Source organism: Eulemur rufifrons, chromosome 6, assembly GCF_041146395.1.
Source record: "Eulemur rufifrons isolate Redbay chromosome 6, OSU_ERuf_1, whole genome shotgun sequence".
In the NCBI taxonomy this organism is placed as follows: domain Eukaryota; kingdom Metazoa; phylum Chordata; class Mammalia; order Primates; family Lemuridae; genus Eulemur; species Eulemur rufifrons.
The window spans coordinates 89,925,357-89,943,881 of record NC_090988.1 but is presented as its reverse complement, the minus strand read 5'-3'; the positions used below and the strand labels follow the sequence as shown (position 1 = coordinate 89,943,881).

Genomic DNA, 18,525 nt, shown 5'->3' with positions numbered 1-18,525 from the left:
AAAATCAGGAACTTGCGCTGGCCCTGCAATGTCAAGGAAGGGGGCTCACCCAGGGCTCCTGTAGCTCAGGGGGCAGGCCTGAGCCCTGCGCCCGCCCCGTGACCGCCCAGCCCCCAACGGGGCACCCCATCCTGAGGGGCTCTGCACTGGCCCCCACTGAGGCAGGGGATCTGACTGGCTCGGAGCTCAGCTGGATGTTACAGGCGTGCAAAATGGAAGGGTTTCCCCTCGTCCCCCCTGTGAGTACTGGGACTCCTCCGCTAGCCCAACCGGTGGCCCTCGGTCGCCGGGCTGCCTGCCCACGAATCCGCCAGCCCACCCGCTGCCCTCCCGGCTCGCTATCAGTGGGAAGTCGGTGTTTCCTCCCTGGAGCTCCTGGCCTGAGACCCAGTAAGGGGGCCACCGGCTTCCTCGGAGTGTGCCCTGGCGGGCTGAGGGCTGGGCCCATGGTGGGGCTGTGATCGGTTGGGCCTGAGATCGGTGGGGCCTGAACAGTTATTTATAGACGGGGCTTGGGTGGCAGGCCGGGGCTCAGGGCAGGGTGCTGGGCTGAGGGCGGCAGCAGGGAGGTGGAGGAGAAGATGGGGGCATTGGCTTGGGGGAGGCCAGTCCCCAGGACGGGGAGGTGTTGAAGGCAGAGGTCTCGACCCATGGCCTGGGAGCTCCTGGAGACTGAGGCTGATGGAACTCTGGGTCCCCAGTGCCCAGTCTGGGGCTTGGCCCAGAGGACACAGTTGTTGACCAAAGAGTCTGGGCCAGGGGCCCACAGGTCCCCAGGAGGCTGGGGCTGGGGCTGGCAAGGGACGGGAGTGGAGCGGAGACATTGCAGTCAGGGTTGGTGCCGGAGCTGGGGTTGGGGAGAGGCAGGGCAGGGGATGGGGCTGGGACAAGCCTGGGACTGAGATTGGGGCTGGGGTAGGACCTGGGCTGAGCATGGGACTGGAGCTAGGGTGGGGGCTGAGGCTGGGACAAGGACAGGGAGCCCCAGGGGACCCAGGGAAGGGCAGGGTAGCAGGCTGGGGATCTCCACTGCTCCCTGCTCTCAGTGACAGTTACAGGCTTAAGCAGGTGTCAGACCAGGGTCCCTCTGAGAGGACTCTTCTCCCTTTTCGGGGTGGGGGGTTTAAGGGGAGCCGGGAAAGGCTTGGCAGGGCCTGCCCACCTGACTCAGCTTTCCCGGCCTAGAGGCAGCTCCCTTCCACTGCCCCAGCCCAGACGCAGAGCCCCAGGAGGCTCCCCGGGCCTGACATCACAGGGCCTGACGTCCTGTGCTGTGCTGCCTGGAAACCCGGAGAGGTTTCCTCGCTCAGCCAGACACAGGCAGGACCGGCCAGCCAGCCCCCTTCAGCATCCCCAGTCTCCACCCTGGCCCCGTGCCCTGACCTGGGACCAGGAAGCGGGGCAGTGCAGGCAGAGGTGATGGAAGTTGTTCCAGCCAGCTCTGCCTCAAGAAAGCCACAGGCCCAGGAGCTTGGATGCACTGTCTCTGACCCTTGACCTCTCAGTCCCTGAACTCCAGATGGAGCTGCACAGGAGGCAAATCTTCTTGGGCTCCTACCCCAGACCCCTCAGCCTTTCTCTTCAGCCCCAGGGGCTACTCTGAGTGTCTCCTGGGAGGGGGGCTCCCAGGGCAGCGCTGGTCCCCAAGCCAAGCCCTGAGGGCCAGAGTAACTGTTGTGCAATCCTTAGGCACACACTGCGGGGGTGGGGAGAGGCCTGATGACTGTTGGGAAGGCTTTGGGTGTGCATGTCCCTCTGCCTGCTAGTGGTGGGGAGGGGGAGGAGGATGGGAAGGAGGACAGGGAGGAGGGAGGGAGGGAGGAGGGAGGAAGGAGAGGAGGACCAGGAGGAGGAGGAGGAGGGGGAGGAGTGAAGAGGAGTAGGAGGAGGCAGAGGAGGAGGGGGAGGAGGAGTAGGGGAGGAGAGAAGAGGGGGAGGAGGAGGAGGGAAGACAGGAGAGAGGGGAGGGAGAAGGGGGTGTGAGAAGGGTCTTGATCCTCCATCCCTTGGCCCCCCCAAGCCTTCCCAGGCGACCTCTGTATAAACACCAGTGTGGATGGTCATCGTGGTGGCCCTGCACCTGCCTGGGCCGGGGCTTGGCCGTGACAGAGTGGAGGGCTGGCAGGCCGCGGTGGCAGGACGAATGTGTGCTGTGCGGGCCAGTGTGCAAGTGCAATGTGAGTGGCTCTGCGGGAGGCCGTGGGTGTGAACATGCGTGTCGATGCTGGAACGTGGGGTGTGCATGCAAGTGTCAGCCAGTGCGACTCCGCGTGTGCCCACAGGGGTGAGCGTACCGTGTGTGTGTGTCTGTGTGAGCGTGCACCTGTGTGGGTGGGCAGGGCTGGCTGTGAGAGTCCATGTTTGGGATTGTGGGTGAAGGTGCCACGGGGAGCACGTGGACATGTGGGGGATGTTGGTGCATCCGCGTGACTGGGAGGGGCGAGTGTGTGGGGTGGGGACCCAGCACACCGGTGTGAGTGTGGGGTGGCTGTGGGGAGTAGCTGAACAGGGGAACGGCCTGGACTTCTGACTTCTGACCTCCCAAGCTCCCTGTGACCCCCTTTCATCTCTCCTGGGTCCCCCGTCTGTCCCAGTTCCAAGCAGAGAGAGGGCTGCAAGCCCGATGCGGCCATTCAGCCAGGGAGGGTGGTGTGGACCCAACACACCAGGGGCTGCAGACCCGGCCGGGTCCCGCACCACAGTCCAGGCCCTGACACCTCCTCTCTCAGCAGCCATCGGAAGACCTGGTTCCCTATGACACAGATCTGTACCAACGCCAGTCGCACGAATATTACCCCTATCTCAGCAGTGATGGGGAGAGCCACAGTGGTGAGTACAATGCCGCCCCCGCCCCCTCTTCCCCAGCCTGGCCTGGGCTCCTGAGCAGTTCCTGGGGTCTGCAGAGAGAAAAGAAGAAATGGCTCCTAGGGCTGCTTTGGAATTCTGAGAATCAGATCGCGTTAGCTCTCGGGGGAAGTGCACGCCAGCGTCCCGCACCCCCACGCCCCAGCCGCCATTACTGAGCATCTGCAGAGTGTCAAGGCATGTGGTTAGTTTCCTCCACATTTATCTTCTGGCTGCATCCTTGTGCTCTTTTTATACACAAGGAAACAGGCTTAGGGAGCTAAGCGACATGCACAAGGTCACGTGGCTGGCCAGTGGAATCCAGGTATGTCTGCTTCAGGTCCAGTGCTTTTTCCTCTGTCCCCCCTCCAACTCCTTCCTTCTTCCTCTCTGTTATTGTCACTCCATTTGTCACAAACTGGTGCATCCCCACTCCATGCTGTGTGTGCTTAGCAGCACTTCTCAACCGTGGCACTGCTGACATTTTGGGCCAGATGCTTCTATATTTCGGGGGGCCTCTCTGTGCACTGTAGGAGGCTTGGCAGCATCCTTGGCTTGCGCCCACCAGATGCCAGTAGCACTGCCAATCTTGACAACCAAAAACGTCTCCACACACTGCCAGATTCACGTGGGAGACAAATCACCCCTAGTTGGGAACTGCCGGGCCAAGGGAAGGCCTCCGAGGACCCCTTGTCCAAGAGAGGCCAAAGCCCCCAATTTGCTGGGGTGGGACTGAGGAAGAGCCCTGGGCCAGGGGATCCTTCTGTCTGGGTCTCACTGTCAGAGGACAGGAAGCACCAGGTGTCTGGGAACTGGGCAGGGGGCAGTGAGAGGTCACCCGAAGTGGATACCCCTGAACCCAAGGCGAGGTGGCCCAGTCAGTGGGCGAGTCTTTGGTGGGGGATTATCTCTGAGACCGAGCCAGGCCAGACACCGGGGAGCCGGCAGCCCCAGAGTGCAGAGGCGATGCAGTGGAGGAAGGTGTCACACACCTTGTGGAGGCCATACCTTGTGGCCAGTCACACCTGTAGCTCCACTCTGCAGATGTGTCTGCAGCAGTCTCAGGCTGATGGGCACACCTGGGGCTGCCACAGGTGGCGAGTCCATACTTAGGGCCCTTCCACCTGGACCCCAAACCTGGGGAGCAGCGGCATGTGGAACTCGCACCTGGCAACCATTATAAAGACTGTACCTGGTAGCCACACCCTGGGAGTAGGTGGTGGATACACCTCAAGGCCACGTCTGGGAACACACAGGCACCTTTCAGAACCCTGGGGCTAGAAAGGCTTTAAAATATCCTTTTCAGGCCAGGCAGTGGCTCACACTGCCGGTAATCCCATAGCATTCTGGGAGGCCAACATGGAAGGATCGCTTGAGCTCCGGATTGGAGACCAGCCGGAGCAAGAGCAAGACCCCATCTTACTAAAACTAGAAAAATTAGCCGGGTGTGGTGGTGCACACCTGTAGTCTCAGCTACTCGGGAGGCTGAGGCAGTAGGATTGCTTGAGCCCAGGAGTTTGAGGTTGCGGTGAGCTAGGCTAATGCCCCAGCACCCTAGCCTAGGTGACAAAGCGGGACTGTGTCTCAAAAAAAAAAAAAATCCTTTTCATTCTTTCAGGCTTATTTGTAATTATATAAGAAATACACCCTGTCTGTAGAGAATCCAGGCAATGTAGAGAGAAAGTCTCCTTCATCCAACCGGCATAGGCCCAGCTCACCCCACCAGGATTAAGATCAGGGTCTGGGTGACCCAGACCACACACCTACCCTTCCACCAACCAGTTCCAGGGCCCGAGATGGTCCCTCTGGGCCTGAGGACTGGCGCCCCCTGGTGGCCCAAGTCCCAGCAAACAGCACAGCGGGATCCCTTCCTGCCTCAGGGATGCTTTCTCCCTGGCCCCATCCCCTTGCCAAGTCACTGGGTTTGTGCATTTCCTTTGGGTCTTGCAGCCTCAGCTTTCCTTCCTGTAATATGGGGGTGCTGTCCCCATGTCCAGAAACCAGCTAGGCCTGGGGCTGGGGCTGACGGAGTGAGCACGTGAGAGAAAGCCTGTGTTTTCCTGGCTCAGGGTCCAGGTAGGTTCCCTCTATCTAGGGTGGGGCTCTAGGAGTGACTCCTGGTAGGAGGCCTGGGGATGGACCCCCAATTCCTCCAGAGACTCCTCCAGTGTCCCCAGGTGTCCTTGGCCCTGAATCATTGCCAATCTGGGCACTGGTGCTGTCCCTTTCTAAAACCTGTTGGGAGGTACTGTCTGAAGACTCAAGAATAGAGACACCCCACATCCTTCCCCCAGTTCCTGCATGTCTCCGCGTCCACAGTTTTAGGTAGTGAAGCTTAGCGCAAAGGCTTTGGGGCTGGACCTGCGTGCGGCCTTGGCTCCCTCACTCACCAGCTGGGAAACCTGGGGCAAGTAGCGTAGCTTCCCCGGAGGCCCTGTTTCCTCGTCCATAAAACGAGAGCAGGCCGGGCGCGGTGGCTCTAATCCTAGCGCTTGGGAGGCCGAGGCGGGCAGATTGTTTGAGCTCGGGAGTTCGAGACCAGCCTGAGCAAGAGCAAGACCTTGTCTCTACTAAAAAAATAGAAACAAATTAGCTGGACAACTAAAAAAAAAAAAAATATATATATATATATATATATAAAAATTAGCCGGGCATGGTGGTGCATGCCTGTAGACCCAGCTACTCGGGAGGCTGAGGCAGGAGGATCCCTTGAGCCCAGGAGTTTGAGGTTGCTGTGAGCTAGGCTGACGCCACGGCACTCTAGCCATGGTGACAGAGCAGGACCCTGCCTTAAAAAAAAAATCAAAAAAAAAAAAAAAAAAAAAAAAACATAAAAACGAGAGCACGAAAATACTTACCTTCTAGACTGCGATGATTCGGTGAGGAAACGTGTGTAATCTGTGAGGTGAGGTGACGTGTGGGAAAGGCCCCTGGACTCTCTGGACACGCTGCGCCGGCCTCACGCATCCCCCGAGGCAGGAGGACTGAAGTGGCTGGGGCGGGGGGAGCACACAGGGCCCTGGACGGGTCAGGTGGGTCATTTTCTACCAACCCAGGTGACAGCCACCCCGCCACCCCCATCCTGCCAACCCCTTACTGTCCTGCCCACTTACCCACTCATCCCCTCACTTGTCCACCATGGAGTAGTCCCTGAGCAGACGCCATGTACCAGACACCAGACGTTGTTGTCGGCTCCGGGGAGTCCGCAAGGAGCAACCCAGACGAGGCTGCCGCTTTCACAGAGCTTACCCTCCAGTGAGGGGAGAGTGACAGTGACAATCAAATAGACAGACCCGTGGTCATAGCCCCGCGCAGAGCAGCGTGACGTAGTGCAGGTGTCTTGGGGGGGAGCGCTTTAACTTGAGTGGTCCAGGAAGGCCGCTGAGGAGGTGGCGGTCAAGCTGCAATCTGAGCCTAGAGAAGGAACCCTACAGGTAAGGCAGGTAGGGGAAGGGTGTTCTAGGTAAAGGGAACGGAAGGTGCAAAAGCAGGAGGGACCCTGACAGAGGACCAGAGAGGCCGGTGAGCACAGGGGCCGGGGCAAAGTGAAGCCAGAGGGCCAGCTACGGCAGGAGTTTGGCTTTTATAATAGCTACAATGGGAAACCACTGGCGGGTTTTCAGCAGGGAAATGACATGATCCGAGTAACCTTGTGTGTGTGTGTGTTGAAAACTTAAATACATTTTAAATCTTGAATTCTTAATTATTAAAATAACAAATACTGCAAAACCAAAAAATACAACAACATATCAAATAACACATTCCCCTCTTCCCAGTCTCGCTTCTCACCTTAGTCTATCCTGGCAGACATGTTATTCTACATGTGTGATCCTGTATGTTTGTAAATACATACACACACATGCTGTTCATTCAGAAACAGAACTGCTACATCATGTTGTTCTGCAATTTGCTATTTTTTACTTAAACTTGTCATAGACCCTTCTCCATGACCTGCACAGCATACGAGAGAGAGATAAAAGCTATTTTTCCAGTCTTTCTACTGCAGTGCTATGTATATGTACAAATGAAGATGTGGAATAGAGACTTAGAACATTATTCACTCACAAACATTTGCTGAGTGTCTTTTGTCCTTGTTTTTTTTTTTTTTTTTTTTGAGACAGAGTCTCGCTCTGTTGCCCGGGCTAGAGTGCCGTGGTGTCAGCCTGGCTCACAGCAACCTCAAACTCCTGGGCTTAAGCAATCCTCCTGCCTCAGCCTCCCGAGTAGCTGGGACGACAGGCATGCGCCACCATGCCCAGCTAATTTCTTTCTATTTTTAGTAGAGACAGGGTCTTGCTCTTGCTCAGGCTGGTCTCAAACTCCTGAGCTCAAGCGATCCTCCCACCTTGGCCTCCCAGAGTGCTAGGATTACAGGCATGAGCGACCACGCCCGGCCTGCTGAGTGCCTGTTATGTGCTAGGCAGGAACAAACCAGCTTGGTTTTTCAGTGTGAGATATTCGCTATTCATTGGTACTATGAACCATGAGAATTTGACTCTAGCCACTTGCAACATACACATACATTTCTCTACATGTCCCCACACCATGACTGTATATGGTAACTTGTGTTAAATGGGTGTTTGAATTTTCCATTATGACCATGTGAATATTACTCACAGCTGAGCCACATGGTGTCCTTGAATTACCTGTCCCCATGTTTCTGAGGGGCAGAGTAACAAGGAGATAAGAGTCCTGCTTCTGGAATCAGGTTGCTGGAGTTCATCCTCCTTCTCCCCCGTTGCTATCTGGGGTGGCCGGGGCAAGATATTCCACCTCTCGGTGCCTCGACTTCACACCAATACCTACCTCACAGGATGGCGGCGAGGGTTGGGTGAGCTCCTGTGCGTAGGACGCTTCCAGCAGCGTCTGGCTCGTGGGCAATGCCACGTGCAGGGTTGCTACCATTACCGTGGCCCAAGAAAGGGCACCTGGGAAGTACGGTTTTCGTTGTTGCTCTGTGTTTTACCTCAAATTTATTCCACGCTCTCACTTGATTCATCGCAGTTTGGCTGTGTATAGAAATCTAGGTGGAAAGGCATTTTTTCCCCCTTTAGAAATTTGAAAGTATTTCTCTACTGCTTTCTGGTTACTAGAGTTTTTCTTAGGAAGTCTGATGCCATTTCATGTTCTCTTTTTTTGTAAACAACCTGGTTTTCATTTTCATTTGCTTATTTTTTCTCTGTTTTATTTCTCTGGAAGTGTTTAGGTATCTTCTGATACCAAATGGTTTTACTGAATAAGCTTTTTAAAAGGCCACTGTGTCTCCTGGGTGGAGAATAGATGGAAAGGAGGTGAGGGCAGGAGCTGGCTAAAAGAACACTCAGGAAACCACCGGAATAATCCAGGCAAGAGATGGTGGAGGCGTAGCCAAGGGTGGTGGCAGGAAAGACAGAAAGGAGTGGACAGATTCAAGATGGATTTTGAAAGTAGGGATCATAAGATTTGCTGTGTTTATAATTCTTTTAAATTGTGGTAAAATACACATAACGAAATTTGCCATCTTAACCATCTTTAGGTGTACAGTTCAGTGGTATTAAATACTTTCACACGCTGTGCACCCGTCACCTAACACTCATCTGCAGAACTCTTTTCATCGTGCAAACTGAAACTCTGCCCCCATGAAACCATGACTTCCCATGCCCCCCTCCCCAGCCGCTGGCAGACACCGTTCTACCTTCCGTCTCCGTGAATTGACTACTCTAGGAGCCTCACGTTAGTGGAATCATACAGTATTGGTCCTTTTATACTGGCTCATTTCACTTAGCGTAGTGTTCTCAAGGCGTATCCATGTGTTAGCATGTGTCAGAATCTCCTTCCTTTTTAAGGCTGAATAATATTCCATTGTATATATAGACCATATTTTGCTTATCCATTCATCTGTCAATGGACACTTGGTTGTTTCCATCTCTTGGCTATTGTGAATAATGCTGCTATGAATGTGGCTGTACAAACAGCTATTCAAGACCCTATTTTCAATTCTTTTGGATATATACCAAAATTGGGAGTGCTAGATTATATGGTAATTCTACTTTTAATTTTATGAGGAACTGCCATACCGTCGTCCATAGTGGCTGCACCATTTTACATTTCCAGCAATAGTACACAAGGATTCTCATTTCTCCACGTCTTCACCAACACTTGTTTTCTGTTTTTTTTTTTATAGTAGCCATCTTAATGAGTGTGCCAGAATTTGCTATTTGTGATAGAACTAGTGAAGGAAAGAAAGTTCCAAAGTGTGAATCTTTCCATCCATCCATCCATCCATCCATCCGTTCATCCATCCCAATTTCCATATACTTTTGCATCCTTTCATATCACTAACCACCCACCCACCCAACAATTTATTCACACACCCATCTAATCATCTACTTACCCACCTTTCCACCTGTCCTTCCCTCCACCTACCAGGCCCGTCATCCACCTTGCACTGGTCTATCCATCCAATACACACACACCAAGCATCCTTTATATGCCAGGCACATTGCTAGATGCTGTGGGATAAATGAAACCTAGGTCCTGCCAGCTCCATCTTTGTAACAAGGGAAATAACTAAAACTCTAATACCTAGAATTTAGGTAGAGAGTAACAGGTACCATGAGACCTGCAGCTCTCTGCTCTCTGGGCCTCGGTTTCCACATTTGAACAGTTTTTAGGAGAGGCTGGGCTTTGGGAGCCCTGGTCCAAGGGTCTGTGATTTCCTGAGAAGGCTTTTTCTTGGCCGCTCCTTTCTTCATTCCTCATCTTTCTTCTCCGTTTTGATTGCACTTTTGCTCCCCTGGGGAGAGTCCTGGGCTTCAGGCTGGGGTTTCTGTTCCGAAGGATAAGGTCAACCGAATGACACTTAAGGCTTGGCTTTTTTGTGGGATTGTTTTGAATATCATTTTATTTTTGTCCTGGTGACATACAAGTATTAGTGACACCAAAAAACTGAGTAAAACTAGGGATGTGTGGATAGGACTTTTGCCCTAGATCCACAGCTGGTGTAGAGGGAGGAAATAAGAGATCAGGAGGAAGGGGTCATTTCTAGCTGGCTGGATGATGGTTCAGTAATGGTAGGCTGGGTGTGGTGGCTCACTCCTGTAATCTCAGCACTTTGGGAGGCCAAGGCAGAAGGATCGCTTGAAGCCAGGAGTTCAAGACCAGCCTGGGCAACATAGCAAGACCCCCACCTCTAAAGAAAATAAAAAAAATTAGCCAGGTATGGTGGTGCACACCTATGGTCCCAGCTACTTGGGAGGCTGAGGCCAAAGCAGGAGGATCACTTCAGCCTGGAGGTTGGAGGCTGCAGTGAGCTATGACTGTGCCATTGCACCCAGCCTGGGCAACAGAGTCTCTAAAAAAATAAAATAATAAAAAAAAAAAAACAATGCCTGGGTGAGATGAATGATAGATGGGTGGCTGATGGTTGGGTGATGCATAGGTGGATGGATGGGTGATGGTTGGTTGGGTGTTGATTCAATGATGGACGAGTGGATGATGGTGGATGATGGTGGACAGACAGATGGATAAGAGCAGCCAGTAAACTCTCTCCATCACCACAGGTCTTACTTAAAGCTTTCATCAATCGCCTTGGTCCGCAGAGGGGGTATGGTGTAGTGGTGAGAGTTCAGTCTCTGGGCCAGACACAGGTGGCTTTGGATCTTGACTCTACAAATGACCACTTTGGACAAAGGACTTAACTTCTTTGAGCCGTAGTTTCATCATTTGCAAAAGAAAGATGATACTATAGTGGCCACCTCCTCAGAGCTAGGGTTAGAATTACATGAGATAATGTGGATTAAGTACTTAGCACAGAGTCTGGTACATAGAAAACCCTAAAAGTTAACTCTTGGCCGGGCACAGTAGCTCACACCTGTAATCCTAGCACTCTGGGAGGCCGAGGCGGGTGGATCGCTCGAGGTCAGGAGTTTGAGACCAGCCTGAGCAAAAGTGAAACCCTGTCTCTACTGAAAATAGAAAGAAATTATCTGGCCAATTAAAAATATATATAGAAAAAATTAACTGGGCATAGTGGCACATGCCTGTAGTCCCAGCTACTCGGGAGGCTGAGGCAGGAGGATCACTTAAGCCCAGGAGTTTGAGGTTGCTGTGAGCTAGGCTGACGCCACAGCACTCACTCTAGCTCGGGCAACAAAGCGAGACTCTGTCTCAAAAAAAAAAAGTTAACTCTTTTTGATCATTTAATCAGATGTCGATTGAGGTCTGCTATGTGTTTAACAGATTAGAGAGGAGGATCCAGAGCTACATCCAGAAACGCAAATGACAATATATTCTTCTGAGGAGCTGAGAGTCATGTTAAGAGGGCACGTGGGTGGTCTCGGGGTGGATGGTCTGTGTGACCACCCAAAGAGCCCAGGAGTGCTGACCTTTGGACTATGCAGGGTTCCTTGTACTGTGTTCTCTCAGAAGGCCCCATATTTGGAATATTTCTGCCTACCAAACAGCACTTATTACATAATTGCCCAAGCATCAAATCAAGGGTAAAGGCAAAGTTTCCGTTGGGCCTTTTGAAACCTTCATTGTAGCTTGGGAGTCTCAGCTGCAGCCATCAGGAGACCCCGGGGTGGGGTTCCAGAACTTCAGAGAGCGCAAACCTCCGTGGGGGCCTGTTAAATGCTGATTCCCAGCTTCCCTCTTACTGCTTCTAGTTCAGGGGGTCTCTGGTGGGGCCCCAAACTCACAGGCTTTTCCAGCCCCCAAGAGGCTGGTGAAGGTGAACCGAGACCAGCTTTGGGAAATGCTGGTCAGGCTGGGACCACGCGAGTGAGCTCTTGGGTCCAATGTGGAACTAGAGCAGAGAGGGGCTGGGGAGTGACAGAGGGCAGTGAGGGGCCCTCACCTCGGCCCTGGAGAGCTGCCAGTCCTCAGAGTCCCCCAGCCCTGGAGCGGGAGTGGGCGTGGGGATGGGGGCTGGGGGCTGGTAGGCAGGATCTGGGCACTTCAACCTGGGCAGGGGAGGCAAAATTAGGAGGGCCCAGGAGTGGGGCTGGAGGGGGTTCTAAGCTAAAGAGGAATCTGAATCCGCTCACCAAGTCCCAGAGCCTGAGAACAGCGTCCTCATTAAAGAACAGCAAACACACAGCAAGGAGAGTTTCTGGATCTTGTCAACTCACTGCAAGACGAAAGTACAAATTAAGTTTTGTTTTGCTTTTTCCCTTCAGGTTTAGACAATTTTGTAGAAGAGAGTCTGAGAGAGTTCTTAAGGAGCTAGGATTCATTCATTTGTTTGTTTGTTCAGGAAGTGTTTGTTGAGTGGCTACTGCATCTTTTTTTGAGACAGGGTCTCACTCTGTTGCCCAGGCTCAAGTGCAGTGGTGTAATCATAGCTCATCATAGCTCACTGTAGCCATGAACCCCTGGGCTCAAGTAACCCCCCCTGCCTCAGTCTCCTAAGGAGCTGGGACTGCAGGCATGTCACCACACCTGGCTGATTTGTAAAATTTTTTTGTGGAGACGAGGTCTCACTATGTTGCCCAGGGTGGTCTTGAACTCCTGGTGGCTACTATATTTAGGTACTTGGAATACAGAGGTGAACAAAACCAGGCCTTGCCCTCATGGTGCAATACTGAGGCCCCAACTGCAGCCTCTGGGAGGCTTTAGGGGACAGCCGGGTCCCCTAATACTATTTCTCTGGGCCATTGACTAAGGTAGCAGGGATCAGGGAGAAGAAGAAATAAACATCTATTAAAAGTGCCTGCTATATGCTCAAGTGCTAATCCAGGCTCTTTAGAATAAAATATTAATAACGATAGTGATAATAGTTATGTTTCTTGAGTCTCTCTTTGTGCCAGGTTCTAGTCTAAGCACTTTGCAGGCATTGGCTCATTTACTCCTCACAGCAAAACTATGAGAGGGGTGTAATTATTAGCCCCATTTAACAGATGAGGAAACTGAAGCTGAGAAATAGAATGACCCGCCCACTGTCACGCAGTGGTAAGGGGCAAAGCCAGGACTCGAACCCAGCTCTGCCTGACTCCCAAATCGTGCACTTTCTCACTCCTATGTCATATGGCTTCACAGAGGTGGCAATCTGGGCCGCCTGGATCATGGGCTCACGTGATTTCGCTCGGGGACGGGGCCTCAGTAACTGCCCAGCTGCGTCTCTGACTTTTACCGTGGGGAGCCAGAAGCTCAAGGGAAAAAATGTCTTGTCCAGGGTCACATCGCAAAGTCACCACTGAGCAGGTTTAGAAGGTGACTCCTCTGCTATCCAGTCCAGAGCTAAAAAACATGTCATTTTTTAGGGACGTGTGAGTATGTGTGTGTGAGAGACAGAAAGAGAAAGAAGGAGACAGACATACGTGTCACCACCCGTGCACACACACACAGAGCTGGTGGTGGACTTATCCCAGAGACCCTTCCCAGGCCTCTCACACACTCCCTCTTTGGGCCACACGAGAAGACCCCTCTTGTCACTTTATCACCATACTTCCTTTTGGACCCCAAATTGTGCCCAGGAAGTCCCTCAGACATGTGGTAGTTTTTGTTCCTGGAAAAGGGGCCCAGAGAACCCGTGCTGAAGATCTTCCCTAGTCCCAAGGCAGGGCTCCCAGTGGCATGTGGCTGTTCCCCAGACTCGGGTCCACCCTACCGCAGACTCTCGAGGCACCCACAGGGGGTTTCCAGGGAAGTCTCGGTCCCGGCAACCTCACTGGGACACAGGTGCGGCTGCCCAAGGTCATGCCTGTGAAGAGGAAGCGCCAAGTGTCTGCACAAGTTCTGGTGTGTGGGGAATGTCAGCCCTGTGACTCTGCTGTCACACCTTGGCCATGTGACAAGGCTGTGTGTGTGTGTGTGTGTGTGTGTGACTGTGGGCAGCCAGGGAGCTCAGGAACCTGTGGGAGGTCTTAAGAGCAGGGGAAGGGAATCAATTTTCCCTGAGGGCCTGCTCTGGGGCTAGGAGATTTTACAAATGTGAAATCATTTGAATTCTCCTAATAACTATTATCCCCATTTTATAGGTGAGTCAACTGAGGTCAGAGAGGCCCATGTATGTGCCTAAGGTCACACAGCAAGCAAATGGCAGAGCCACGATTCAGATTCTCGGTCATTGTGACTAACGGCAAGCAGGACAGAATAGCTGTTGGGCACACGGGCATCGCTTCAGACCTGAGTCCCTGCTCTGCTGCTGCTGAGGCCTTTGACCTTGGGCATGCTATGTAGTCTCCTCAAGCCTCAGTGTTCTCACCTATAAAATGGGGTCGCAGTGTAACAACGTGGGTGGTGAACACTAAATGAGATGATTAATGTAAACTTGCAGCCCAGCCTGGCACAGAGTAAAGGCCCCATACTGCCTGGCATCGTTACTTCAGGTTACTGTAACTTTGCCTGCCCTGCCCACCCCCGGGCTCACCCCTCACTGCCTGCTGCCCCCACAGACCATTACTGGGACTTCCACCCCCACCACGTGCACAGCGAGTTCGAGAGCTTCGCTGAGAACCACTTCACGGAGCTGCAGAGCGTGCAGCCCCCCCAGTTGCAGCAGCTCTACCGCCACATGGAGCTGGAGCAGATGCACGTCCTCGACACCCCCATGGCGCCACCCCACGCCAGCCTCGGCCACCAGGTGCGTGCTGCCGCCAGCCTGTCCTCCAGGAGCCGCCAGGCCTGTGGTGAGGCCTGGGAGCTTCACAGGAAGCTGACACAGGCTCTTACCCAACTCGGCTTCCTGCCCCGCAGCGCCAACGGCGGCCGGAGCCCCAACGGCTGCCGCCTGACCCCCCGGCTGACCTTGTGACCCCACACCCCTTATCTCCCCTGGCACCGAGGGTGGACAGACCCCAGATAATTCCTGCACCCCCACCGAGCCTCCCTGCCCCGGTGCCTTGCTGTGGGCCCCTGATCCTCACTGCCCTTCATGGATCCGCATGCAGGTCACTGAACGCTGACCTCTACGGCCCCTCTCTCTCCCCAGCGACCCCTTTTACTGACCCTAACCCCAATCGGAGATCTCTGCTGACCTCTGCCACCCCTTACTGACCTCCAGGGCCCCCTCACTCAGTCATCACCCTGCTTATTAAACCCCCTTCCATGCCCAGTTCCCACCCTGCCCCAGGGCCCGCCGGGAGGGTTGGTGGGCTGGGTTTCAGCACCCTCTCGGCCATAACCTGCACCCTGTGTGCCATGGCCCGACTGGCCTCCACTTCCCCGGCCTCCCCTGGCCTCCCGCCCCTGCTGGCCCTGCCCAGCCACTCTGGGCTTTGAGCAGTCTCTTCCTGACCCTGACCGTCACTTCCCACATTTCCAGGTCTCCTACCTGCCCCGGATGTGCCTCCCCTCCTACCAGCCCCTGTCCCCGGCCCAGCCCAGCTCAGATGAGGAGGAGGGCGAGCGGCAGAGCCCCCCGCTGGAGGTGTCTGACGGCGAGGCTGACGGCCTGGAGCCCGGGCCTGGGCTCCTCCATGGTGAAACAGGTGGGGCGCCGGCCTCCACCCCAGCCCAGGCCAGCGGGGCCACTGACCCGGCAGCCACGCCCGGAGCTGTGTGTGTGTGTGAGCGTGCGCATGTTTGCCAGTGTGTCTGTGGCGGGGTCTGTCTGTGGCTGTCTCTACCTGTGTGTGTGCCTATCTGTAAGCACGTGTGTGTGCTGTGAGTGCACACGGGCATCTCTGAAGTGTGTGAGGTGTGTGTATCTCTCTGTGCTGTGTCTTTGTGTGAGTGAGTGTGGGTGTGAGCGGGTGTGTCCATGTGAGCAGGTGTAGGTATGAGTGGGTGTGGGTGTGAGAGGGTGTGGGTGGGACCAGGTGTGTGGCTGTGAGTGTGAGCGGGTGTGGGTGTGAGCGGGTGTGTACATGTGAGTAGGTGTGGGTGTGAGCAGGTGTGTGGGTGTGAGTGGGTGTAGGTGTGAGTAGGTGTGGGTGTGAGCAGGTGTGTGGGTGTGAGTGGGTGTGGGTGGGACCAGGTGTGTGGCTGTGAGTGTGAGCAGGTGTGGGTGTGAGCGGGTGTGTCCATGTGAGCAGGTGTAGGTATGAGTGTGGGTGTGAGCAGGTGTGTGGGTGTGAGTGGGTGTGGGTGGGACCAGGTGTGTGGCTGTGAGTGTGAGCGGGTGTGGGTGTGAGCGGGTGTGTCCATGTGAGCAGGTGTAGGTATGAGTGTGGGTGTGAGCAGGTGTGTGGGTGTGAGTGGGTGTGGGTGGGACCAGGTGTGTGGCTGTGAGTGTGAGCAGGTGTGGGTGTGAGCGGGTGTGTCCATGTGAGCAGGTGTAGGTATGAGTGTGGGTGTGAGCAGGTGTGTGGGTGTGAGTGGGTGTGGGTGGGACCAGGTGTGTGGCTGTGAGTGTGAGCAGGTGTGGGTGTGAGCGGGTGTGTCCATGTGAGCAGGTGTAGGTATGAGTGTGGGTGTGAGCGGGTGTAGGTGTGAGTAGGTGTGGGTGTGAGTAGGTGTGGGTGTGAGCAGGTGTTTGGGTGTGAGCAGGTGTGTGGTGGGACCAGGTGTGTGGCTGTGAGTGTGAGCAGGTGTGGGTGTGAGCGGGTGTGTACATGTGAGCAGGTGTGGGTGTGAGCAGGTGTGTGGGTGTGAGCGGCTGTGTGCGTGCCCCACGTGGTGGAAGCTGGGCGAGCTGTCCCAGCCACCAGCCCTTCCCGGCCGCCCCGCCGCTCCCCGGGGTCCCACACGAGGCCGGGCGTCCCTGTGCTGGGGCCCCGGCCGCCGCCCACCCGACCTGGCCCCTCACCCCACAGGCAGCAAGAAGAAGATCCGCCTGTACCAGTTCCTGCTGGACCTGCTGCGCAGCGGCGACATGAAGGACAGCATCTGGTGGGTGGACAAGGACAAGGGCACCTTCCAGTTCTCGTCCAAGCACAAGGAGGCGCTGGCGCACCGCTGGGGCATCCAGAAGGGCAACCGCAAGAAGATGACCTACCAGAAGATGGCGCGCGCGCTGCGCAACTACGGCAAGACGGGCGAGGTGAAGAAGGTGAAGAAGAAGCTCACCTACCAGTTCAGCGGGGAGGTGCTGGGCCGCGGGGGCCTGGCCGAGCGGCGCCACCCGCCCCACTGAGCCCGGCCCGCAGCCCCCGCCGGGCCCGCCAGGCCTCCTTCTGGCCATAGCATTAAGCCCTCGCCCGGCCGGACACAGGGAGGACCCTCCCCGGGCCCGCGGCAGGACTGTGGCGGGCCAGGCCTCGCCTCGCCACCCTCGCCCTCGCCCCTCCTTCCAGCCCTCCACATCCCACTTCCCCTCCCTCCAGGACTCCAGCCAGGCTGCAGAAGGCCACCTGGCGTCTCCCCCTTCCCTCTCTTTTCACCCCATAGCCTTTCCCAAGAAAAAAGTAAAATTATTATCAATTAATCCTCTTGCAGCACAGAGTCTCTTTTTAAAATTTGTTGTGCATCTCGTCTGGACCTCCTGTGCAGCGACATCTCTGGTTTTCTCATTTGTCCATTGGGTATTTGCTGAGGACTGTACCCAGTGCTGGACCCTGGGGACATGAGGACAAATGACACACAGTGCCTGACCAGGAGTTAGAGCTTGGTGGAAAGAACAAGTCCTTCAGTTGTTGTTAGGGGAATAGAGCATATTAAAAAGTCCTCTGCCCCTGAGAGTTTTCTTTAAAGCCTCAATGAAGGTTAAACTCATAATCTTTAGGTTACAACCTTGATGATGATGGTGATGGTGATGACAGTAACGACACTGTGTTTTCTGGTCATTTAGTACATGTTCCCTAAACCCACGTTCCAACCTTGAGATGTGGTGTCTAATGTCACCCCATTTTAGAGAATGGGAAATGAAGGTTTGTAGAGGTCAAATAATTTGTCCAAGGTCACGCAGCTGGTGAGTGGCTGGGCTGCATCCCACTCCGGGTCCGTTCCTGCCAGGGGCTGAGGTAGGAAGCTTCGTTTAGCTGGAAGAGGATGCTCTTCGCCATGCCAAGGAACAGGAATTAAGCCCCGACGCTCCAGTTGACCACACAGTGCTCTCACAAGATAACAGCCCAGCAGGACCTTGGACACAGGCAAGTCCCTCGTGTGCAGCCAGTGTCCTGTGTGTGTTTGCTCTCTGTCCCCTCGACCAGAGTCGGGAGAAACAGAGGTGAGCGGGGAAGTCTGTAAGTACTGAGTCTTGCTTTGGACGGTAGCAACAAGGCAGCAGACAGCTGGGGAGTTAGGAAACTCCCCCAAGCAGTCGAGCAGTCGAAGACCTCAGAGAACCCAGATTCTGGGACGGTTGTCATAGCGACGAACACCCCTGCACGGGCCCCACCGTGATGCTGCCCAGCCCTGCTGCAGGAAGGCTAAATGGTGTTCAGTGTCTTTTCTTAAAGAAGGCTCAGAAGCAGGTGATGTGGTTTAAAAGTAGTTAAAATGGCAGAAAATAATAAATTTCAGTGTTTAAAGAGATGGAAAGTCTGGACCACCTGGAAAGTGCTTGTGTGCAGAAATTCTCCCTTCTCACCGTGGGGGATAAAGGACCTTTCCTAAGACTGGGTGTGGCTGGGAGTGGGTCACATGTAATTTGTTTCTTTCTGTAGCAACTGATGTGACAAGGGCGGGATCCAGTCACAGGGGGCCAGGCAAGAGGTCACAGAGGAACAGTGGGGAGGGGAATGAGAGGATTCAGAACATTCTGGCATTAATCTTTGTGCTGATCCTTGTGACTTTCGCAAGAGCCAGCTCTGCTTCTGCATTCCACTTTGGGGTGTATTTAGAGCTTCGCCCCGATGCCCTCACCTGCAGGCTCAC

The 18,525-nt window shown here is 54.5% G+C and overlaps 1 protein-coding gene across 2 annotated transcripts; it reads left to right on the top strand.

Annotated features, from left to right (window-relative positions):
• Positions 1 to 17,102, top strand: SPI1 (Spi-1 proto-oncogene). 2 transcript variants are annotated; one of them, XM_069469880.1, is made up of 5 exons: positions 1 to 239; positions 2,733 to 2,829; positions 14,223 to 14,410; positions 15,092 to 15,257; positions 16,524 to 17,102. In XM_069469880.1, exons 1-5 carry the CDS (start codon positions 195 to 197, stop codon positions 16,841 to 16,843), a joined length of 816 nt encoding a protein of 271 aa, XP_069325981.1. In that variant the 5' UTR covers positions 1 to 194; the 3' UTR covers positions 16,844 to 17,102. The 2 variants fall into 2 exon arrangements, with proteins under 2 accessions (XP_069325981.1, XP_069325980.1); XM_069469879.1 differs by having other exon boundaries at positions 2,730 to 2,829.
• The last annotated feature ends 1,423 nt before the right edge of the window (positions 17,103 to 18,525 follow it).

Excerpts from the sequence above, each read along its gene's own strand:
- SPI1 (XM_069469879.1), top strand. The coding sequence starts at position 195 with ATGTTACAGGCGTGCAAAATGGAAGGGTTTCCCCTCGTCCCCCCT. Across the intron at positions 240-2,729 it reads GGTTTCCCCTCGTCCCCCCT|CAGCCATCGGAAGACCTGGT; the intron begins GTGAGTACTGGG and ends CTCCTCTCTCAG. Across the intron at positions 2,830-14,222 it reads TGATGGGGAGAGCCACAGTG|ACCATTACTGGGACTTCCAC; the intron begins GTGAGTACAATG and ends CTGCCCCCACAG.